At 36.7% G+C, this 25,737-nt stretch overlaps 1 protein-coding gene across 1 annotated transcript in view; it reads right to left on the bottom strand.

The window, feature by feature from the left end:
* Positions 1–25,737, bottom strand: part of TEK (TEK receptor tyrosine kinase) — a 115,601-nt gene that overhangs the window by 53,766 nt on the left and 36,098 nt on the right. The window contains exons 2-8 of the mRNA XM_020970033.2: positions 25,258–25,569; positions 17,234–17,344; positions 13,608–13,760; positions 9,447–9,578; positions 8,964–9,104; positions 6,675–6,803; positions 1,701–1,852 (exon numbers count right to left, since the gene is read on the bottom strand). Of these exons, the coding sequence (XP_020825692.1) occupies positions 1,701–1,852; positions 6,675–6,803; positions 8,964–9,104; positions 9,447–9,578; positions 13,608–13,760; positions 17,234–17,344; positions 25,258–25,569 (1,130 nt within the window). The remainder of the gene's footprint in view (positions 1–1,700; positions 1,853–6,674; positions 6,804–8,963; positions 9,105–9,446; positions 9,579–13,607; positions 13,761–17,233; positions 17,345–25,257; positions 25,570–25,737) is intronic.

The following is a 25,737-nucleotide window of genomic DNA, read 5'->3' as shown; positions in this document are numbered from 1 at the left end:
ACTAACTAGCTGTGACGCTAGGCAAGTCACTTAACCTCAATTGCCTGAAAAAAAAAAACCCAAAACCCCCCCCAAAAAACAATAATCCTGTGAAGTTAAGTGCTATGACTTTTTTTTAACATATTTTTACATTTTATAGTACAATTTGCACTTAGATTGTACAATGTTCACTCCTGATAGAATTTTTGCTCTATTTAGGGGAAGATAAGAGAGGATGTGCTTTGGTAGTCTCTCTTGACAATAAGGGGTAGAGTAAACTTTTAAACCCCCAATGATAATAACAATTGCTCCTCTTCAGGAAAATGTAGAGGTGGCTGAGGAGCATCACTAATGACTCAGTGGGGTCTGTAGGGACTTATTCTAATGCAACTCTGCTCTAAGTTTTAATGAAAAAGCTAATGAGAGCAGGTGACTACAGAGGCCCACCAGCAAGGCTAGTGCATCTCCATATGATTAATGTGTTATTTTGACTCTAACTGGTTATAGCTGACCCACCATTCAACTGCACTCACTATGGACTCCAAGAGTGACACTTCTAATTAGAAATGTCATTCTAATTAAATGTTTATCAATAATAGGTAAACAAATGATATGTGGAAGTAATTGAGTATTGCTGTGTCATAAGAAAATAATGAATATGAAAAATACAGGGAGGCATAGGAGAATTCATATGAATGAATGGAGAGTGAAGTGAACAGAACCAAGAAAACATATACAGTTATTACAGCAATATAAATGAAAGATGAAAAAAAAACCTCAAAGTGAAACTGAATGCTCTGGATTTCTAATAGCCAGCTTTGGCCCTGGAGAAGAATTGAACAAATCCATGTCCCTTCTTTCTTTGAAAAGGCGAGGGATTATGAGTGTGAAATATTGCAAATACTGTTATAGTTGGTTGATATGTTGATTTGAACTTTTTTTGTCCTTTTTATTTTCTGTTACGAGGATGGTTCCTTGGTCAGAAGGAGAAGGAAGGGATATATTCAGAAATGAAGATTTTGTAACAGCAAAATATATAATTTTTTTTAAAGAAAGACACTTTGAACTGATGATAATATCCATTTACTTCCGGGCCAAGCTTAATTTTAATGATCTCTAAAAGAGTGATGAATACTTTTTTTTCTTTAGTATCTCCAAAGATATGTCTTCTAAAACTTTCTGAGGGTCATCTTAGAGAAAGAGAAATGCTGAGTAACTTTTGATACCCACCAGTGTTAGGAATGGTCAAGAAAGGCAACTCATTTCTTTCTAGCAAAGGAGATCTACAGTAAAAGGAACTTGAACATGATCTAAAAATCTTTTATTAGGCAATGCTGTAAGTGAAAATCTGTCACTGAAATAGAAAACAAAAAAAAGAATGCCACTATTTCATGTCTAAATTGTCATTGTCTAAATTTCATGCCTATATTGGAATGATATTTCTAGGTGATAGTCAGAGATTCCTGTCTCCTAAAGTGGACAACAGAAAAATAGACAGTCCATTGATTATGGGAGGAAGCAAGGTTGAGTTTAAAGAGTACTGGTTTTAGTAAGAGTCAAAAAACCTGAGTTCAACCCCCATATTGAGGAAAGCTAGGCAATAAAGAAACAAAAATTATCAAAAATCTATTTTAAAGTAATGTTCTTCAGGAGGGCTAGCGCAATAAAAGTACTTGACCTTGTCAGATGATAATAACAATAATGGTGTTATTGTGTCTTACTTGCAGAACAGTTCCATCTGGTTTCACCAGGGTCATTTCTTCAGCATCAGGCAGAGGGTAGCCAGAGGCTTTGCAGATAGGGTTGAATTTGCCACTGTTTACTTCCATGTGGTCAGGCAAATCTTCTATTTGAGGAGTCACCCTTGGAGGACCTGAAGACAAAGTGAAAACTGGTGTGAAACCTGGCTTTAGGATAGTATCTAGCTGGCATAAATGCAGCAAACAGAATGTAAGTTACTTGAGGTCAATGACTATTTCAGTTTTGGCTTTGTACCCCTAGCTCTTATCCCAGTGAGTGGAACATAATGAGAACTATATGGAAAATGTGTTTGGCACATCATAAGAACTATGTAGAAATTTGCCTTGCACATAGTAGAAACATTTGCTGAATAGAATTGACATCTCTTCCCTCAAATCCTCCTTAGATACATTTAGACCTTATAGCAGAACTCCTTCCTTTTGCTCTGAAAATGGAGATAAAAACATTATTCATCTTTCCTTCCAGTCATTAAATAAAATATGGGATGGTTTTTATTATAATTAATATCAGTAAAATCAGTTTCTTTGTAGTTAAAACTACACAGGATATTATGAGTTAAACATAGGTAATAGATAAGGATGACTGTAAAAAAACAAACAAACAAACAAACAAGCCTAGGGGGCAGCTAAGTGGCTCAGTGGATAGAACACCAGCCCTAGAGTTAGGAGGACCTAAGTTCAAATCCAGCTTCAGACATATAACACTTACTAGCTGTGTAATTCTGGGCAAGTCACTTAACCCCAACTGCCTTGCCCTCTCCCCTGCAAAAAAAGCCTAACATCATGTAGAAGGGATTCAAAGTCTCGAAGAAGAAAACTTTTTTAAAAAAACAATAAACTTCATAATTCTTAATGAACTGCTAAACTGTAAATATTGGTACTTTTTTGAGAGAACATGTTTAATTTTTTTTTTAAATCAGTGTGTTTATTTTATGGTTAGAACGAAGGTATGTATAACTTAAATGCATACTTGGCTAAAAATCTTATAGAGAGGAAAACTTTAAATACAGCAAAATTGTGTTCCTGAATTATCATTATTAATTATTAGCTCTTTTTCTTTTCTTTTTTGATGAAATTCAGATAGAAATAATCCTAGGATAAGGACCACTTTCTTGCTTTTATTCCTCTGTATTCAAAGTTCTGTAGACTACTGCACAGGTAGATAAAACAACTGCTTTTTATAGATGAATAAAAGTATTAGTATGTAAGCTCATTTTCCGTAGGCTTATTGAAAGCATCATTGGAACAACTCTAGTAGCAGACAGGACAACAGGCATAAAATGTACCTGATCCTATTCCCGCTTGATTTTGATCTCAAGTAAGTCTTTATGCTTTGAAAGGTTTTCATTCCGTGTGGATTGAAGATTATAAGGATTTGGGATGGTGACATCTATCTATTTCTATTTGTTATCTATCTGTGTTATTTTTATCAGTCAATGTTATGTCAAGAAGATTGTTGTCCAATTTGAGTCAGTTGAGTTGTCTGGGATATTTTTGGATCTGTATTTGTAGTATAGGGATTTGTCATCATCTATCTGTCTATGAAAGATAGCAAACTTCTCATATATAATTTAAAATTCTAGGTCATATTTTCTCAGGTATATGGTAGATGCTAAATTTTATAGCCTGCAGTGGTGTGTTAAACTATCTTCACCATTTTCTTGCATAATCTACATTGATCACTATGTCTGGCTTCTTAAAGACAGTCCTTCTGTAGTATGGTGACAATAAGCTGATCTTGAGCCACCACCACAAATGCAATGTCCAGAAAAAAGTCCTCATGACTCAATCATGACTCTTTGTTAACATATTTTGGCTAAGTTCATGCAGATGATAACCACTGAGAGCTTTTTGAGAATTCTCTTGAATCTTCGTCTTTTCATAGGCATCATCTGGAGGTAAGCCACATTAGGTTACATTTGACAAATCTAATGGTGTGTGCCCATTATCAGCCTTGACTATTTATTGGTAAAGGGATGTTTGCCTATTTCAAAAGTATTTCTGTAGGTTTTGGCCCATTTATTACATGTCCTAAGAACATCTATCAATCATCTTCCTCTTTTTTGGCATTCTATTCTTTCTATAGCTGCATTAGACTGACAGGCCCTATATTTTGCTAATATTGTATAGGGTTTTGTTAAGATACTTTACAAGACTCTTATGGTGCACTTTACAGTTATGAAGGTGTTTAGCATCCAAAGACTGGTATTGAATAGGTCAGTAAGTCAATAAACATTTATTAACAACTAATTAATATATGCCAAGCATTACTAAGTGCTAGAGATACAAAAAAAGTCAAAAGACATTCCTTGTTCTCAAGGAATTCTCAATCCAGTGGAAGAAACTAAATGTGGTCTTACATATTTGACTTTCCCTTCCCACTACTGCTGTTGCTTTACCCTCCAAACCCGACTAATAGAAAATATGCATGGGAAAAGTTGTCACAGGGCAGCTAGGTGGTGCAGTGGATAGAGTACCAGCACTGAAGTCAGGAGGACCTGAGTTGAAATCCAGCCTCAGACCCAACACTTGACACTTACTAGCTGTGTGACCCTAGGCAAGTCACTTAACCCCAATTGCCTTAAAAAAAAAAGTTGTCACCAGACTCTGTACTCCCCAGAATCATGAATACTCATGTTCATCCCAGGCATTTTCTACCCTGCTGCTTTCTATCTGTTTCTGAGAATGTAATTAAATCACTATTACCATTGCTTTTCCAAAGGTTTTATCAATAGCCTGCCCTATTGTTCTACTCACCATCTTTGTCACTTCAAAGATCAAAATTTCCTTCTCTAGTCACCATTCCCTTGTATGTGTTGTTGCCTCCATTAGAATGTAAGCTTCTTGAGGGAAAGGATAGTCTTGCTCCATGCTTGGCATAGCAGGACTTGGCACATAGTACCACTTAATAAAATACTTTTCATTCATTCTTCCTATTCAGCTTTGATTTCAGAATGAAAAATAAATCTCAACATATGCAGCCACAGCATTCTTCTTGATATCTTTCTGTTTAGAGGAGGCATTTGTAGTTATGGCCTTTATCCATTGGTTCATTTTGCTCTCTAGAGTCAAGCTTAAAGTCTTCAGTGTCTATCTAGCTTAACATACATTAAGAATCTACATAGACTTTTTGAGTCCAAAAGTTATTGTTATTGCTGTTTTTTGGTCAGGACCTGTGATTTCATCTGTGTGGAGAACTCTTAGCATTGAAATTCTTTGCATAAAAACAGGACAACATTTTATATGTAACTTACAGTTATAGAGACCTGAGGAACTTAGAGCCTAAATATGTGTCAGAAGGAGGATTTGAACACAGGTATTAGCTATCCTTTCTATTCATTGCATCATGTTGCCATTCTCTTCTATTATAGAGATTTAGGAAACCAAATGTTAACAATGTGTCATTCGGCATCCTTGGAAATATTCCAATGCTAAGTAGAATTATAGAGGAATATACCCCCAAAGTGGAACTATTATTCTATGCCGTTATTCTGTTTCAGAGGCTTAGGATAGGACATTGCTGAAGAATATTGGGCAGGATGGAAATGACTAACTTCCCTATTTCTTTTTAGATCATCATTATCAGTCATTCAAGTTCACAACTTCAAAGTCTCCTTTGCCTCCCATGTCTCACCAATTGCCAAGTGTTATCAGATCTGAATCCATAGTATCTCTCACATCTGTCTCCTTCTATGCACTCACATAGCCACCACCCTAGCTGTCAGGCCCCCATCATTTCTCATCTGGACTATTGTCATAATTACCTATTTGGTCTCCCCACTTCATCTTTAACATCCATTTTCCATACAGCTGTCGAAGTGATGGTCCTAAATAGCATGTCTGACTATCACTGCTCTATTAAAAAAAAAAAGCTCCAGTAGTTCCCTATTGCCTCTAGCAAAATAGAAAAACTCCTTTGTTTGGCTTTCAAAGCCTTTTACAATTTTGTTTCACCCTTGCCAAAATTACTTTTTTACGTACTTTGTATTTATTTATTGGTTTACATGTTGTATTCCATCCTCCTCCATCCCCAGTAGAATATAAACTCATAGGAGTCAAATACTTTAACTTCTTTTTTTGTATGCCTAGTACTTAGTTCAATGTTTGGCACTGGTAAGCTCTTACTAAATGATTTCTTAGTTGAACAGAATTGAGATCTCCTTGAGGGAAAGGATTGTATTTTATCTTATCTCATACACCCACTGCTTAGCACAGTGCCTGGCACATGGTGGAGTTTAATAAATGTTTATTGACTGACTGCCATGACCTTATGTGACCATTTTTAGTGACTGGTGGAGAGGAGGCCTACAATGTTCTAACTAAATATAACTACAATTTATCAACATTAATCAGTGTTTATTCTACAAGGGCATAAAAATTTAATAATTTGTCTGTAGGTTTAAGGAAAACATAGATTTAACGGTTCCACTAGGGGGAAAACAAATGACAAAGTAATGATCTATATTTTCCTCAAGGCCTCAGTTACTCAAAGAATTTAGGGCAAACAAACAACTCAGACCAATAAAGGGGCATTTAATTCTTTCTCTCTTTTATATTTTGTTTCTCCTCTGTGTTAGTGAGTAATATTAGAGGGTGGAAGAGGGTGCTTTGTGAAACTTTAGAAGAGTCAGACTTAATTCAATACTCTGGGGCCTTTGGCTGGACGCCTGACTGATTTCCTTCCCTAAACACCAAATTTCCTTTCTGGGAACACTGAAGTGAATAGGGTGGGCAATTATGTAAGTCCTGGAAGATTATTGGAGTGCTATAGTCTCAACTCTAGGATAAGGCATCTTCCCTACATGCAGTGATGATGAGGTAGCAGTAGGAGTTTCAGAGTTCTCTTCCCCCTGTAGCAGAAAGGTTATGCCGGCAAGTCTACTGACTTTATCACCCTGGAAAAAGGCTCTTGATTACAGTGTTACCTTGCTTTACCTTCTTTCTCACATTGTAGACCATGCCTGTTAGGAGGACACAGGCATCCTTTGAGTCGATCACAGGTTCCTCCATTGGTGCACTTACACCTTAGTTTACAATCTGGTCCATAAAAATCAGGTTGGCAAGCTGCAAACACAGAGAAGAAGAAGAAGAAGAAGAAGAAGAAGAAGAAGAAGAAGAAGAAGAAGAAGAAGAAGAAGAAGAAGAAGAAGAAGAAGAAGAAGAAGAAGAAAAGAAGAAGTGTTAATAATGAAGGCAATGGAGAAATCCAATGTTCTTTGGTGTTAATTTGTAAATTGTCTAAAATATTCTGTGCTTGACATAAAGGATATGATTGCCTTCACTGCCACTTAATAAAAACACTTTTTTTAATGAGTAGTGGCAAGGAGGCTTATAATTTAAATATGAATTGGAACAGTTTTCTAAAATGTCTTCAATTTTTGTTGATTCTAAGTAAGTGGAATAGTAGTTGTGTAATGGGATGTATAATTTCCTTTTCTAAATGCTAAAATTTCCTCTACTAAAGTCCTACTGTTATACCTTATCATAGTGTAAACATGACTGAATTCAGGAAGTCTAAACCAGTGGGTTACGAGGTCTTATGAAGTTTACCAAGCTGAAAATGCTTTGAGTTACAGGTCTGGTAGTGGAATTTATTTCTGACATCTGAGGACCACCAGAACTAAGCATAAATATACTCAGGAGCAAAAAATTGTCCATTAGATGATCTGATTTGCAGAAAGAATAGAAATTCAATAAATCATTTGCTGGGATAGAAAGGAATTGTGATCAGTACCAGCACAGGGAATACCTTCACAGGAAAAATCACAGATCTTTTGAAAAGAACTGAAGTACAGCTTGTAGTCTACAGCTGGATATCTTATATAAGACTAGAGACTACACCTATTGCATATTAGGAGTTAAGGGAAATCCACATTTTCTAATCAGTGCTCAATGAATACTATTGATTAACTACAGTTAAAAATGAATCAAGATATTTTTAGAAGCATTTTCACCAAAACAATTTCAAAATCAAGATTTTTTGTGTAGATATGATTTCTAAATTAGGTAATTAGACATAGGTAAACTAGTAATGATTTTGTTTTTGGTAAATATTACTTTGAACTTACAGCCTTTTGGTTGTTCCAAAAGGCATTCTTGACCTTTCCCAGATTTTCCTCCCAGTGTCATAAACAATTGCAGTAGTTGTATATACTGAATTGTTTGAGTTATGAAACAATTAGTGGGAAGTTATTAGCCAGCAGTAGAAGGGTGAAATGTTTATTTCCCACACATTGGAGCCAGGTACCCTTCTTCTAACCCTAGTCACATACTTCGGAAGCCACTAGGAACGCTATACTTCTTCAGTTAAAAAATAAGGACTTAACCTGACATTCACATAAAGGGTATTGTTTAGGTAGAAGGTGCTTCTCCAAGCACTCAGAGACTTTTGTGTGACCTAGCCTTTGTGCCTTGGGAGATGTCTTCATATTATGCCACTGTTTGAAAGCTAATGAGAAGCACTGAAGTACTGCTGTGTTTCGTTAGGCTGGAGACAACATTTTTGGAAAATAACGGATTAATGGGTGGCAGATCTGAAATTAGTACAGGTAAATTGCAGCTTTGCCTAGGCAAATTTAACAATTTGTTAAAATGAGAACCTATCATTTAGCATGTTCCTTCCCCGTAGTGTCCACATTCCAGGTGTGAGTCTTGGCCCTACCACCCTGCCCTAGTGATGTCCTCCATAGCAATAACTTCTCCTTCCGCCTACCTAAAATGTCCTAGGATCTATTTTCTCCATGGTGCTCTGTGCCTCAGGGTTGGAGGCTGTTTTACCTATTCCCACCTCATTTCCCTCAACTGAATTTGTTGAAAAAGTTGCTTAGAAGGTACTTGCCTGGAGCTCATTTTATGGTACTTGTTCAGGTCATCAGAATTCAATATTATGAGTAAGGAAATAACATGCCTCTGCCTAAACTATAGAATGACACTTCATCTTCCCCAGAAACTTATTTCTAATCTCAACTTCAAACCTTTAAATCCTTGATCTGATGTGAAAGTTCTAATTATGGTCCATTACAAAAACTACCCACCATATATTAATGTGGAAAAAACCCCCCCATTAACTCAGGGATAAAAGAAGAAATAGCTGTATTTCAAACCCCTGCTCCTAAGCAAAGAGTGAATAAATCAATTGCTACCATCCTTTCAACTTGAAATCCATTAAAGTGACCCTCTGGTCACCTTTTGGAATGCTTTCTGTAGGTATTATTTGGGCCATACCTTCATTGCACTGTAGGCCTTTCCAGCCAGCGGCACAGGAACAGCCATAAGGATCCGGGAGACAGAACATGTATGATTTGCATCCATCTGGTCCTCCACATCTCTCTTTACAGGTTCTGCCAAACATGTGCTCTTCACAAGCTTTGGAAAAGGAAAGAGTTCCTTCGGTCTCAGAGGCAAGCTCTGAAAAGGCACCATCCCTTTTATAGAGGCTGGGCCTTTAATAATAGAGGGAAGATAAATATGGTGATTGATATATCTCAGATCATTTCTTAAGTAGAGGCAGAAAAAGAAATCATTAAGTCCAATTTTATGGCGTGAAAATCAAAGGACAAAATGTTAATATAAACTGGACTCCCCCAATGGTCTGGATGGCTAACCTCTACCAAGTGTTGTTTCTGTATTTTCTTATGTCAATGAATTCTGTGCATTTTAAATATGCATATCTCATGTGTCAAGTTAATAGTGGGTTTTTTTACTTACCTTTTTCACATGTTTTCCCCATAAATCCAGGAGGGCAAACACATTCTCCAGTATCTTCATGACAGATGCCATTGTTTGAACAAGGATTACAGGAGTTTCGACATTCAGGTCCCCACTTTTCAGCTTCACATCCTTGGATTCCAAAACAAGTCAATGTTTACTAAGGAAGGCTCTGTTGGGTTATTAAGCTGGCAGTCAGTTGCAGTCACTAACACTGTGTACTTTACAAAATCATTTCCTCAAACAATGCTGTGAGGTAGTCCACCTCATATAAAATAATGATATTTTAAAAAATATATCATTAATCTTAATTTATAGATGAGGAACTGAACCTCAGAAAGGTGAAGTGCTTTTCCCAAAGCTACACATCCAGAAAGCATTGGAACCAGGGCTTGAACTGAGTCTTTTGACTTCAAGACCAGAGCTTGGTTCACTATACTAGGTGATGTCTTTAGTGTTCTGCGCTCTCATTTAGGATTCTGCATCCCATAAGAGGAGGGTGATTTTAGAGCACTTTCTATTCCAACCCCTTTAGGGTAATTTACAGACACTAATTCATCGTTTCAGCCTCCTTATTGATATAGCTGTGATAGCATTAGCCTCATTTCTCCGATGGAAAAAAAATCATCCATAATGAATAATAATTCATATTTACATATCACTTTACAATTTATAAGCACTTCCCTCCCACCAACACTGTAAAATAAGTAGTGTATATATTATTATATCAGTTTCACAGATGATAAAATTGAGGCACAAATAGGGATAAGTGGATACTGACTTTTATTAAAACACATTGCCCACTAATAATAACAGCTCACATTTGTATAGTACTTTTAGTTTCAGTGAACACATGCATTTTTATCTCACATGAGATATCTTACCTGAGAGGCAGCATGGCAGAGTGAATAAAGAGCTAGCCTTGAAACTAGGAAGACCTAGGTTCAAGTCCCACCTTTGACACATATTGGCTGTATATTCCTGGGAAAGTCACTTAATATTTCAGTGCTCTAGGCAACTCTTTAAAGCTATATAATTTTCAGAGTTCCCTCCACCTGGAAGTTCCCTATACCGATGAAATTAGAAATCCGGTCTTTATACCTATCCCTTCTCATATGAACCTTATGGGTTTGAGTTAGGTGCTATTCTTATCCCATTTTCCAGATTTGAATAAAAAACAGGGTCACATAGTAAATTTCTCAGGTGAGTTTAGAATTTAAGTTCCTAAATCCCAGTCTAATTCTCTATCCATTATACAATATTGCTTCTCAATTGTAAACCTGTGTAAGTGTCTCAGATTTCCTATCTTTCTCTAGATATTTAGTGATTTAATTATAGGTTGAGGAAAAAGTGTTTTTATTCCCATGTAGCTATTGGGATGCTAGTAAGTCTGAAGACTCTGAAAGTCCCTGCTAAGAAAAACAAAACTTTTAGGGGAGCCTTGCATGACCAGCTGTGGCCAGATTCTCATAACTCATCAGAAAGAAGCCAATATTTTTGTTCACAGATATTCATTCTCAGAGTAGTAGGATTGGCTCTTTGCCCAAAGCTGACAATTGCCCTAGCTGTGCGTGTTATTCAATTTAGGCAAGAACTCATTGTTATCACTGCTCACTCTAAAATAATCAGGAAGACTGTCAGTGTAGGACCGTGTCTCGTAGTTTACCACTCAACCAGACACTAAATGTCTGAGAGCAACGCTTTATCTTAATAGAGAAAAAGGAACCAATTCTGCCCAACTTATTAGTGACTGCTCAGAAACTTGGCTATGATTGATTCGCCCCAAAAAACAAACAAATGAGAGCCAACCATGGCAATGAAAGTTTCTTTTGGCCTTGTGACACTTTATTTTCACCCCAGCCACAGCAGACAATTTTAAAGGAGGAGTTTATAGGATATAGGGCTAGAAGAAGGCAGAATCACAAAATCTTGTTGTTGGGTGGGATCTCAGAGGGTGTCAAGTTCAACCCATATCTGAACTAGGATACCCTGCAACATATATGACAAGTAGTCATCTAGCCATTGTTTAAAGAGCTGTAGTGATTAGGAGAGTGGGGGTGTAGTGGGGCAGGAAGGGTGTGCTACCTCTTGAGGAACTCCATTTATATGTAGTCAGCTAGGTGGCACGGTGAATAGAACACCAGACCTGGAGTCAGGAAAAACTGAGTTGAAATCCAGTCTCAGACACTAACTAGTTGTATGACCCTGGGTAAGTCACTGAACCTCTCTTTGCCTCATTTTCCTCGTGGATAGAACGGGAATAATAGTAGCACCTATCTCCCAGGGTTGCTGCAAGGATCAAATGAGGTAATAATGGTAAAGCACTTAGTGCAGCCCCTGGCACATAGTAGATGCTATATAAATGTCAGTCCTTATTATTGTTGTTGTTGTTGTTGTTGTATTGTTGTTGGTTAGCTCTGCTTATCAGCAAATTTTTCTTTACATCAGGCCTAAATTTGCTTCCTTGTAACTTCCATCCATTGTGACTGAGCTTTGCTCCTTTGGGGCCAAGCAAAACAAGTCTTTTTCCTCTTCTGTGTACTTCAAGACAGTTATGCCTTCCTTAAATCTCTTTTTCTCCAGGCTGACCATCATTTTTTTTTTTCAACCACTTTGCACTTTAAGGCCCTTAACCATCTTGGTTGCTCTCCTCTGGAAACTTTTCAGCTTATTAATTTAAGACTTCAGCTAGTTTCACCTCCTCATTTTATAGATGAGGAAAAGTGAAATTTGAGATGAAGTTACTTGTCCAAAGTCTCATAATGAGTTAGAAGTAGTGTCCAGATTTCATACCCAAGTGCCCTGATCCCGTATCTTCTCTTCTGACCTCTACCTTGCGATCTAGACCCACATCTGTAGTTGTCTATAGGACATCTTCACCTGAGATACCCCACCAGCACTCTAAATTAAAAAGTAATCAACCTTACAATTTCCCCCTTAAATCTAGTCTTTCTAGCTTAATAGTTTCTATGGCACCACTGTCCTCCTTTCCTTTTCTATTTGTAGCCTTTTTTGACTCTTCCCTCTTACTCACTTCCAAAGGAAACTCACTATTCTTTTGAATGTCTCTATGTCCACTTAGCTACCAGGTCCCTATTGATTACACTTCAAAACACGTCTTATATTTTGTTCCCTCCTATTTTCCTCTCTGCCACCATCTTACTACTTCAGGCCTCAGGATTACTTCATGGACAATATCTTCCTAACAGGTCTTCAAGTCTCCATTCTCTGAACCTCCAAGCTGCTCTTCATATCACTGCCAGACTTATCTTCTTGTGAATAAGTCTGACTATGTCACTCTTGTGCTTGAAACCCTTTGTTGTTGGCATTTCGGTTGTTCAGTCATGACTGACTCTTCATGACCCCATGGACCATAGCATGCTCATCCCTTCTATTCTCCACTATTTCCCAAAGTCAGTCCAAGCTCATCTTCATTGCTTTAATGACTCTTATCTATTTGTCTCATCCTCTGCTATCCCCTTCTCCTTTTGCCTTCAATCTTTTCCAACATCATGGTCTTTTCCAACAAATCCTGTCTTCTCATTGCATGGCCAAAGCATTTAAGCTTCAGCTTTGGCCTTTGCCCTTCCAATGAATAGTCTGAATTAATTTCTTTAACTATTGACTGATTTGATCACTTTACTGTCCAAGGGACTCTCAAAACTCTTCTCCATCACCATGATTCAAAAGCATCAATTCTGGGCCAATTAGCTTTCTTTATAGTCCAATTCTCTCAACCGTATATTAATAATGAAAAACCCATAGTTTTGACTATATGGATCTTTATCAGCAAGGTGATATCTTTGTTTTTTAGAATATGGTCCAGATTTATCAGTTTTCTATCTACTATACCAAGCTGCCTGTTGCTTTTTAGATAACTTTAGCCATATGAGAAACATATCTGTGATGCTAATTTCTCTTCCATGGCATCAGGAACAGAAAGGGGTTTTATTGGTCCTAATGTTTATTTTCTATGTAACCAAAAGTCACAGTTTAGGAATAAGAAAAGTTGATAAATTTGAGGAGTTGTGCAAGGCTTAACAACATGAATCCATCATGTGTAGCTATACTTTGGACACAATCAGGAAAACAACTATTGAACTTTATCTTGGACCCACGATGCCAAAAACTGCACGAGCAATTTGCCAACTAGAAACTTACTTCGAACTATCAAACGAGTGAAGGCTGAGGTGAAGAGATTTCCTCCTATGTACCTGGCTGAGTAGACACCAGCATCCTGAGGCTGAGTGTTCATCACATTTACTTCTAGCATATCAGGTACTTCATGCTTAGGTACTGAGTGAATGAAAGATCCTGGGAAGAGAGAACCACACAACCATTTGGTCGAATACAAAATAGGCAGTAACAGTTACCTTTTCCAGGCTCTCCAAAGGTTTGCTCTTCAAAAAAAATCATATATCCATTAATGAAAACACATGGTATCATGATGTTGGTATGGGAAAGAATGAGAATACTGAGTTGTTTATCCCTCTACCTAGTGTAGAAGAATGGTCCCTGCAGTAATTTTTTTTTAAAAAATCTGATTTTAATATACTCAAACCAGATGAGCAGTTTTGTGTACAGAAGAAAATTGAAAAAAAGGATGGTGCTATAATACATTTATATTAAGCTCTCCCTATCCTCACTGTTGTCTTCTATTGTAAATCATGCTTCTAACTCAACGACTTTGGTACAATTCTCATTATTATTTTTTCCTAATTTCATTTTTTTTTGTCTTTAATATTCATGTTGGCAATTCCATTCAAGCAACCCAACCACATCTAATTCTTCAACCCGCCCCACTTCAGTTACCTCCTTCTCCATTCTGCTTCAGACACATAATGACACATCATACCCTGGACTTTCCAATTTCCAAGATTCTGAACTTTAAAATTCCCCTCTATAACTACAACTTTTCCTTACTCTTCTTTCATTCACAATGAGTCTACACTTTTTCCTTATTGTGACCTCTGGTCAACTGACATATCCAATTTTCGTATTCCATCTTCTCTACTTTAGCTTCATTTGCTTCAATATCCAGCCCTGACATATCTGTTATACTAATGTTTTACTAGCTCCGGTCTTAGAATCTTTTGCTCCCTAAACTGCTATTTGTGACCTGAAAATCTCACCCATCTCTGTTTTAATGATTTTTCCACAAGCACCTTACATACTACTTTGTTTTCTAAGTTTACTACTTACGTAATTTGTATACTATAGCTACCTGTTCTAGTGAGTTATTCTCCTACTAGACTACAAGCTTCATGAGAGCAGGTAAATATGGGAATACCCAAGGATGATTCTTTGAAAAAGAACAATATCATATATAAACTTTGTACTTCCTCCAGCATAATGTTCTCCATATAGTAGGTGCTGAATAAATACTTTATGAATGAACAAATTATTTAATGAATTTGAAACTATTTTTGACAGAATTAAACGCTGCCTTTTCTTGCCTGTCTACTTTATCACTAGAGAATTTCAAGGGATGATTATTCTAAATAAACATTAGTTCAAAACTAAAGCATTATTTTGCCATAAATCAAGAGACTTATGCAAACACCTTAAACACCCTGTCTTTTATAATTTCTCTCTTTCTTCCCTATAGCCTCAGAGGATGAGACAGTCTTCTTCCTTGTCAATAGTAACCTTTTCACTGGGACCCTTGATCCTATTTTGTCTAAAACTTTGCTTTGTCAATCATCTCTTTTTTCTTTTTTCTCTTTCTATTTCACTTTGTTTCATCTTCATTTTCTCTTTTCTCTTTCTATGTAGATTGTCTCTTCTTTAAAAGTATATGTTAAATATAACATGGTAGTACTATCACTGCCCTGCTTGTCTATTTCCTTCTGAATTTCTTTATGCTCTGCTCTCTTTTGGGTAATTCTAAAGTATTTTACTGATCCTCTTCACTTTCTTTTTCTTTTTGTACTTTTCCCTGCAATTTCCCCTTGAAAAATAAAAACTTCAGCAATAAAATAACCAAAATACAAAAGAAAACCAAGGATGTGTGGTCTGAGGATATGAATAACTGCTTCTGAAAGGAATAATAACAAATTATTAAGAAGTTTACTAACAAAATGACAAATGCAAATCAAAACATATCTAAGGTTTTGCTTTACACCTAGAGAATTGATAAAGATGAAAAAAGTTCAAAATCATCAATATTGTGAGGTTATAGAAAGGCAGGCTCATTAATGCACTGTTGTGTTGGACCTAGGAGGTGGTCTGACCATTCTGCAAAACCATTTTGAATGATGCTAGGAAAATGACTGATATCTTTTGGCTCAGCACTAGACATATGACAAAAAGAAAAGCCATATATGAATGAAAATATTATGGCAGCACTTTTTGTAGAATTAAAGAATTGGAAACAAAGTACAGTAAATGCCCATCAATTGGAGAATGGCTAAACACATTGTGGTACATGAATGCTGTGTAGTATGCTTGTGGTGTAGGAAATGATAAATATCAAAAATCTATAGAAGCATGGGAAGATTTATGTGAACTGATGTAAGAGAAGTAAACAAACCCAGGAAAGCAATGAACTACAATAGACTACAACAGTGTAAATGGAAAGTACAACAGAAATAAGACAAGCGAAACTGAATACTATGAAATTATAATGACCAACCTTAGTCCAAAAAAGAAGTAAGAAAATATATCTCCCTCAATCTTTTTCATAAAGTTGGGAGGGAAGATGATGCCAGACTTAGCTGATATGTTGGTTAGTTTAACAAATTTTTATTCTCTGTAATAAGGGATGCAGGAGGAGGAGGAGGAAGGATATATTGAGAAATATGCATTGTAAAAACATCAATAATATTTAAATGGAAAAATTGTTATTGTTTTATCTTCTAAATTGAGATTATAGCAAGGTATATTTTTCAAAGTCTGAATTTAGCAATTTATTTTAACATTAACAATTGAGCCTAGGGTATGTTTTTCCTACATCCATTTCTTGTCTGATATGGCAGGCAGTATTGCATTTCAGAAGAAATGGTGCTCTCTTCACCACTGTGAAGTCAGAAGTAAATTCTAAAAAACTTCTCATGGATCTATGATCTCCCTAAATGTGGTTATTCCACATAGTGTGGTTTATTATTGCAGATCATAACTTATCCATACCTTCTTAACCAATATGATTCTTGTCCCTTTCTTTAAACAAATTCTTCATAGAGGGTCTACTTATGTTGTTAAAGACCTTTCTCTGCTTCTTTCAATAAGTTGGAAATATAAACACAAGGCTTGGCCTATCTATCATATTGTCTCACATTTTAAATGAACATCTGACCCACCTTCTTTTCTAGTCATGTTCCTCTTTAATGATGTTTCTCCATATGTGTACATCCTCATTGGTAACCTACTTACCCTCATCAGGCATCTTTCCATCATCCTTTGGGTCACTAATATTTTTGGCTTTTCTTATATTGCAGTGCTCCATTTAGCATGACCAGAATACTTTTAATGTTAAAAAAATGGACCTTTGTAGCAGATAGTAGCTTGGTATAATTGAAGAGACTGTGTATAGATTCTACTATGACATCTTACAATGTCAATCTCTCAGTATACTAATGGAGAACAAATGCTGACTAGTTCTACCAAACCAGAAAAACTTCACATAAGGAACAGGCAATGGATTATGTCTGGGGCCCAATATCCAATCTGGTAAAGTAAAGAATTAATCATCAGAAGGTTTGCCATGGTGATAATTCTGGGTTTTGTTTTGTTTTGTTCAGTTTTTGTTTTGCCCAAAGTAACCCACAAAATAGATTTGAATGTCTTACCATTTTTGTAAATTACTGCATCTTCTTCCTTTATTAATACCTTTTTGAAGGAAATATTCACGTATTCTCCCTTGTTCACAGTCATAGTTAAAGTGTCGGGAAGGAAGGAAGCTTCAACAACAGGCAAAAAAGTATCAAAATTAATTCCATGATTACTCCAGACAAAGCACATTTGAACTTTCAATCTCAGGTATACTATATGAGTAATTTCAAGATTTAAATTGTTGGACTCATTTGTATGAAGTGAAGCATCTGATAAATAATCCTCATTCTAGTCTCTCAGTTCATTGGATGCAGAACAGGGCAGTAAAAATGCTAAAACAATCATCCACTTCTGTGACCTAAAGTAAGTCACTTTGCCCCTTCATCCCATTTATAATGGAAAGGCAATCATTCTTACCACTTTCCTGCTTCTCCCATTTGTGAAGACAGACTCAGAAAACAATTTACAGGTACTTAAGATATTGTCCTTTGTAAATCTAAGCCGTGATTTGAGTTACTTTTTCCATTGGTGGAGAAGGATGTATACTACGATCCAGGAACAACTGATTTGGTTGGTTCAACCTGTGTCCACAGGACAGGGGCTGAGGTAGACATACAGGCTGTGACCATGGAACAGGGCAAATCCAATAGATGTCCTCAGCACTTCGGGCACATGGATTACTTGTGATTATTAGAATTAGCAAATCTAAACACTGGACTAAAGATGATTAAAAGAACTGAAAAGCATCCTAAGATTGTGCTTCTTCACTAGTGCTGATGAAGGAAAGTTTCATTTAGCCAGTCATATCATTTTCCCTTTGCTAATTTACGACCCAGTGCTGGTTTCATGAGAAACCTGTCTGTGCTATTTAATTTTCATTGGTACTTCCTATGTGCTTTGTTTAAATTATCTGCTCTTTTGTATGAATGTTGCTTAGTTTACTGTGGGACTTTTTCCTCTCTACATTGTATTCTATAAAGGAACCTAGATTCCCCAATGGGCTCAACTGTAATGTATTTTTAACTTGATAACTTTTTAGTATAGCTAACTTTGTTTTATGGGAGACCTATGTTCATGGGCAGACAGGTTCAACCAAAACAGGGTTTTAGCCAAATCAAAGTTCAAATGCTGCCTTTCTTCCCTCTTGGCTTCTCTCCTTTTTTCCTAAACAGTTTTCCCTAAGAACACCCAACCACGGGGTGGCTAGGTGGCGCAGTGGATAAAGTACTGGCCCTGGATTCAGGAGAACCTGAGTTCAAATCTGGCCTCAGACACATAACACTTTACTAGCTGTGTGACCCTGGACAAGTCACTTAACCCCAATTGCCTCACAAAAAAAAAAAAGAACATCCAACCACCTGTGCTTAAAGTGTTGCTGATATTATAACTGGATGCTAGCAGTTATTTAAGTGTCACAAGTAGTAGAGGTAGAGAGGTGTTTAGTGGATAGAGCACTGAAGTCGGGAAAACTTGAGTTTGAATACAAGTTTCACACAGTCTCTGTGTGACCCCAGGCAAGTCACCTAACTTCTCTCTGCCTCAATTTCCTCAACTGTAAAATGGGGGTGATAATAGTATCTGCTTCATCGAGTTATTGTAAGGATCAAATGGGATGATATTTGTAAAGTGTTTAGTTAGCACAATGCCTGGCACATAATGGGAACTTAATAAATGTGTGTTCCCCTCTCCTTCCCTTCCTACAAGTACAAAAAACAATTCTACAATTGTGCTAAAGTCCCTGTGCTTCATGCAGTATCACTTTCTGGAACATGGAATATGGATTTAGACATGTTTGGGAAACTAACATCTAAATCCTGAATTCCAAAATTCTTAAAGGCTCAGAGACTGAGTTGAAAGAGACCTTAGAGGCCATTTCACCCAACCCTCTCATAGAAGAACTAAATGATTTGTCCAGAGTCCCACAGTTAATAAGTATATGAGGTAAGACTTGAACCCAGATCTTCCTGACTCCAAGTCTAGCATTCTATCCACTGTGCCATGCTGACTCACGAGTTATCAAGGGCTGAAAACAACTGGCTATTTTCATGAGAGACACTGAGTGTATAAGCCACTTTGAGGCAATTTGGCATATGAATATCTCAAATGGATTTTCCTAAGCAATATTCAGCAGTGAACAGGAATACATTGTTCTTTATGATATGTTGTCATGTAATAACATGCTAATATTAATATGTTCTGAGCTCTCTATAGTATTTTGCTACATAGATATGTAAAGCTATCTTCTTAGAGGTTTTCCTCTATACCCAGCATGCATCATTGTCTGCCTTTATTCATTCTTTTACTTTATCACAGAACTGGCACATTATACACAATACATAATATATGAATGAATAAATGAATGAATGAGCTGATTTTACATAATTCTGAAAGTAGTCAGTGATTGAATGAGCTAGGAAATAAACCATCAGTTGACATGTAACATCATTATACCCACAGCTACCTACATGTGGCTCAAGGGCAATTCCAGGCACATTAGAAATGAGCAGTAGTGGGGAATTCTACTTAACACCTTATGCCGTATCTCCAATTTGGGGAGACAGAGACATGTAACATCTAATGGTCCCACTGCTCAGTGGAGTTAAGGTTCGTTAGTCTTGGAGTCAGAAGCCTGGATGTGAGTCCTGACTCCAATACTTAATAATTGTGTTGCCCAGGACAACTTATTAACCTTTTTGAATCTCAGTTTCCTCATTTATAAAGTGGAAATAATGATATTTACATTATTTCACACACTTGTTGTAAGAAAGAAACTATGAATACCTTAAAGCATAAAATAAATGTGAATTATAATTATTGTTATTCCTCTCTATCAGTGAAAACAATGAAGAATTGCCTTCATTTGTAGTCTGAGTGAACTATATGTAGCACTGCCAAATGTCTAGTATTTAACTTGACTTGTCCAGTATTTTGTCACAGAAGGCAGGGCCATTCCATCTGACATGTTATACCATATCAATTTTTTTCAAGTTTTGATTTTGCTAACGCCGTTTATATGCCCCAAATAATCAATGTCATTGGAAATGTAAGCAGCCATCCCTAAAGGTGTTTAGAATTCTCTTCAGCACCTCATATTTACAAAAAAAATTAATAATTCATTCTTTTAGGTTACCCAGGAGCATTTTTTTTTCATTTACAGACTGAGAAACTACAATGAAAGGCAGACATAGCAAATTGGTAAAGACTGAGATTAAGTATATTATAAAATTAATAATGGAACTCAGGGTTCCTGACTTTAAGACTTGCCTAAGCCTTAGTCAGAAGGTGCCTTTCTACAGACAACTCTGTACCAGGAACACAATATATCCAGTGAGCCAACCCCACAAATTTAGCTTTAACCCTAAATTTCAGGAAGATGGTTTGGCAAGGCATTGATTCATCACTTTGATTCTGCTTTGCTGGGTATGCTAGAAGCTTTCTAGCAACATTTGAGAGTGTTGCCAAAATGGTTAGTGAGCTGGTTACCTTGGCATTTCAAAGTCTCATGTAAAAAGAAGTAGCTGTGCAACAGTAACTGTGAAAAAATTTTTGAAGCAAGTGTCTCTGATAAAGGCCTCATTTCTCAAACGTATAGAGAATTGAGTCAAATTTATAAAAATAACAGCCATTCCCTGATCAAAAGATACAGTTTTCAGATGAAGTAATTAAAACTATCTACAGCCATGTGAAAAAATACTTAACTCACTATTAATTGGAGAAATGCAAATTAAAACAATACTGAGGTACTACCTCATACCTATTAGATTGGCTAATAGGATAGAAAAGGTAAATGACAAGTGTTGGAGGGGATATGGGAAAAAATTAAACATTAATGTGCTGTTGGCAAGAATTGTGAACTGATTCAACCATTCTGTAGAGCAATTTGGAACTAAGCCCAAAAGGCTATAAAGTCATGCATACCCTCTGACCTAAGCAATACAACTACTGGGTACATATCCCAAAAGAGAAAAAAAAAAAGGAAAAGGACCCATATGTACAAAAATATTTATAGCAGCTCTTTTCTGGAGGTAAAGAATTAGAAATTGAGGAGATGTCAATCAAATGGAGAATAGCTGAACAAGTTGTGCTATGTGATTATGATGGAATACTATTATTGTACTATAAGAAATGATGAGCAGAGGGCTTTCAGAAAAACCTGGAAGGACTTGCATGGGCTGATGCAAAGTGAAATGTACTGTATGCAAAGTAACAGCAATATCGTAAGATGATCAGCTGTGAATAACTTAGCTATTCGCACAATACAATGATCCAAGACAACTCTGAAGGACCTATATTGAAAAATGCTATCCACCCCCAGACAAAGACCTTGATGGTGTCTGAATGCAGACTGAAGCATGCTTTTTTTTTTACTTTATTTTCCTTGAGTTTTTTTTTTGTCTATGTTTTCTTTCACAACATGACTATTATGGATATGTTTTGCATGACTATACATGTATAACTTATATCAGATTGCTTGCTTTCTCAATGAGGTGCGGTGGGGAGGGAGGGAGGAAGGGAGAGGATTTGGAACTCAAAGTTTTAAAAGCAAATGTTAAAAATTGTTTTTATATGTAACTGGGGAAAATAAAATCCTATTTTTTTTTTAAAAAGAAGCAGCTGTGGTATAGTGGATGAAGTATAGAACTGGAAGTAAATGAGATTTGGGTGTAAGTCAGGGGCCTGACATGTAGGCTGCCTCCAAGTTTCAGTTTCCACATTGATAAAATGGAGATGATAATTCAGTGAGGCAAAATTAGCTAATGGATATGAAAGTATTTTGTTAACTGCAAAGCATCATGAAACTAAAAGCTACCAGATTTTGACCAGATGATTTCAGTTCTTATCAAAGCATATTAACTGCATGACTAATACTCTATGTATTTATTTGAAAGTTTATCTTTGGAAAGAAAATCGTTGTTGTAAGATGTACATGTTCACATCAGGGCAATTTGAGAAAAGACTCCAGTCATGCTTTATCTCACTCACCTCTGGGCCTCATTCACCTCTGGACTTGCTCCAGAATTCTCTTTCTCCTCACTTGCCTCATTGCCCACCTATAAAATCTCCACCCTGGAGCCCTCATCATTTCATCAATGATTCACTTCCCTAGATCAACATTTTAGAAGCCAGCATCTCACTTATAACTCTCTAAATCCTCTTAATTTGTTGTCTTCCCTCATTGGACTGTATGCTCCTTGAAGGTACGGGCTGTCTTGTTTGTTTATATTTGTATCCCTAGCACTTAGCACAGTTTCTGGCACATAGTGTTTAATAAATTATCACCTTTCTTTCTTTCTTTCTTTCTTTCTTTCTTTCTTTCTTTCTTTCTTTCTTTCTTTCTTTCTTTCTTTCTTTCTTTCTTTCTTTCTCTCTCTCTCTCTTTCTTTCTTTCTTTCTTCCTTCCTTCCTTCCTTCCCTCCGTCCTTCCCTCCGTCCTTCCCTCCATCCTTCCTTCCTTCCTTCCTTCCTTCCTTCCTTCCTCCCTCCCTCCCTCTTCTCTGTCTCTGTCTCTCTTTCTCCGTCTCTCTCTCTGTCTCTCTCCCTCTTTCTTTGTCTGTCTTATCTATCATCTATTTATCTATACCCCTCTAGTACAAATTTGAAGCAATCTCTTTGGGAGTGTTGAGTCCATATTCCAATTTTGTTTGAATTAATGGCCTATAGTCCCCAGTTAAACCCTTTTGACCTGGCCCCTTAGTTTGGAGCCAGAGCCAGTTTTTCCTATGTACTGATAAAATCAATGCCTACTATGATATCTGGCACATAGATGCTTAATAAATGCTTGTTGAATGCATGAATCCTCACGCTTTAGTTCAATTCTGTTGCAGAAAAAACTAAGCCCCAACTTTGATAACAATAATGACAACAGCAATAATCATAATAGATAGAATTTATATAGCATCTACTATGTGCCAAGTGCTTTTTCTTTCTTTCTTTTTTTTTTTTTTACAAATGTTACTATCTCATTTGATCTTTATAACAACCCTGGGAACTGTTATTATTCTTATTTTACAGTCGAAGAAACTGAGGCAAGCGAAGTTAAGTGACTTGTCCAAGGTCACAAAGCTAGTAAATGTCTGAGGCTAGATTTGGTCTCAAGTTTTCTTAACTCTAGGCCTACTGATCTCTCTACCATGCGTGCCATCTAGCTGTTTCCTGATAATAACAAGCTCTGTGACTTTGGATGAATAAATTTACTGCCCTGGGATTTGGTTTCCTTATTTTTAAAATGGACTACATGATTTCTAAAGTTCTTATTAGCTGTAAAAGTCTATAGAACATATAAAGGGTCCAATTCTCACCTGTAGTTCAATTATTAGAGGAATTCAAACTATTGTGTTAGCTAATGGCTGGTCAAGGAATTGAAAGAGAGAGGCAGTTATCTGTGACATATCTGAGCTTCTTTCATTAAGGCAGCGGTTATATAACTCCCAGATTTTCTTCACTGAGACCATGGAAACTTTAGCATAGCTTTTTTACACAAGCCAAACCAAGGTGACAGATGTGAGGGGAAAAAATAGAGTTGAATTTTCAACTGTGATGGCTTTGGCACACCTAACATCCCTTTGCTCAACCTCTTTTCCTTCTTAGCCTGGTGCTGAATAGCTGCATTCCTGGGAATTTCTGGTGTGCCTTTTTCCCACTCACCCTGGTGTCATTTAGAAGTGAATATGCTATAGTCTTATAAAAGAAACTTGACCTTCATTTGTAGATATTTCATTCTCTTTGACCTAAAAATTGATTTGATGTACATTCAATTAAATCCTAGGATTTCTCAGATAATAAATACTCAGAGATTCCAAAGAAATGTACATGGAGCAATGGACTTAGTGTCATAGGATCTGAGTCATGTGACCTTGGGCAAGTTACTTAACTTCTGGACCTATTTCCTCATGTGTAAAATGAAGGGGTTGGACCAGATGGCCTCTAAGTTCCCTTTTAGCTCTAAATCCATGGTCCTATAATCTTTTCCAGTGGACACTGGTATGCATTTCCCATAGATAGTCATAGACCCTTATTTATCAAAGTGCAATGCAGGGAAAATATCAGAGATTCAGTTATTTATCTGACACTCACCTGTACCATATGCTATATGTGTATGATAATATTATCATTATTAATTATAATAGCTAACATTTATATAGTGCTTACTATGTGCCAGGCATTATGCTAACCACTTTGTAATTATTATCTCATTTGATCCTCGCAACAGCCCTGGGAGGTAGGTGCTATTATTATCCTCATTTTACAGATGAAGAAATTGAGGCAAACAGAAGTTAAGTGAACTTCTCAGGGTCACATACCTAGTGTCTAAGACTGGATTTGAACTCAGGTCTTCCTGATTCCAGGCCCCCATATTCTATCCACTGCTCCACATGGCTGGCCCTAATAAACTACATTGCAAACCCTAATAAAATTAAGTTATATTGTGAAATTTCCATTTCCCCCCCAAACAGTTCTATGATCTCAGAGGGACACAAAAGAGTTCATTGAGAAAGTATGTTTTTATTTTAGATTTTGATAATCAGTCAGGGGAGTTCTGACTTGTTTTGAAGACAAAACCTTCCAGTGGGTATGTACTTCTCCTAAAACCAACTGTTTTCTTCACCTCTCAATTATTGGCTCCCTATCATAGTAGTCCATGGGAAATAACTAATCTCTAGGAAGCAATGAATCAGGACAGAGTAGTGAATTTAAACACTCCTGAAATAAGCAACTCTAACATTAATCGATTTTGTTGATTTTCCCTGAAGACATTCAACTTTAAATATGCTTATTCTTAGGGAGGCCTAGTCAATTCAAATAATATCAAGTACCCTGGTGTACTCAAAAGAATAATACAGGATGTCCCAAAAGTCTTAGTGCAATTTAAAGCTATGACATCTTTTTATATACGCTGTATATAAAAATAAACAAAAATATAGTCCCCTTTCTCATATTCGTGTCCGATTGATGATTTTCCTTTGCAAAAATAGTTGATGTATGAATTCATGCAGGTCTACTTGGACCTGATTTATCTATCTATCATTTGAAATCCCATTACCTTGCTGCCGCATCTTCATTGTTCGTATCCTTACGGACTCTCCTCGGACTTTCCCTTCACAGTAGTATGCACCATTGATCTTGCTAGCTTTTTCCCTCTTCCACACGACTTTTTTAGCCCATTCTCTAGATTCATCTTGAGTAACTTCTAAGGGCTCCTGGTGCTGGTTCATCAAGGCTTCAAAGTCTCTTCCTATAGTGATGAGCTCATGAGGACGCCAGCCTGGGGCTATGCAGGTGAGAGACGTTTCACCATCAGAGACAAGGGGCAAGGAATTGATCAGGATGAGATCCATTGCAGCTTCCACTTTACCTAGAGAGGAAAAAGAGGTGGAATAAGAGGACGTAGTGTTTGAAGTGTAATTATCAAATATTTAGGGTTCACTTTCTAATGTATCTTTGGAGTCACCCATATTTGAATATTATCTGTAACAGTAGTTGGTTTGATAATTTGGTATCAGCTATATACCTGTTATTGCCA

The sequence above is a fragment of the Phascolarctos cinereus genome, unplaced genomic scaffold, assembly GCF_003287225.1.
Source record: "Phascolarctos cinereus isolate Bilbo 61053 unplaced genomic scaffold, phaCin_HiC Scaffold_4;HRSCAF=312, whole genome shotgun sequence".
Taxonomy (NCBI): Eukaryota; Metazoa; Chordata; class Mammalia; order Diprotodontia; family Phascolarctidae; genus Phascolarctos; species Phascolarctos cinereus.
Note: the sequence above shows the minus strand (reverse complement) of the source record. Positions and strands in the feature narration are given on the sequence as shown.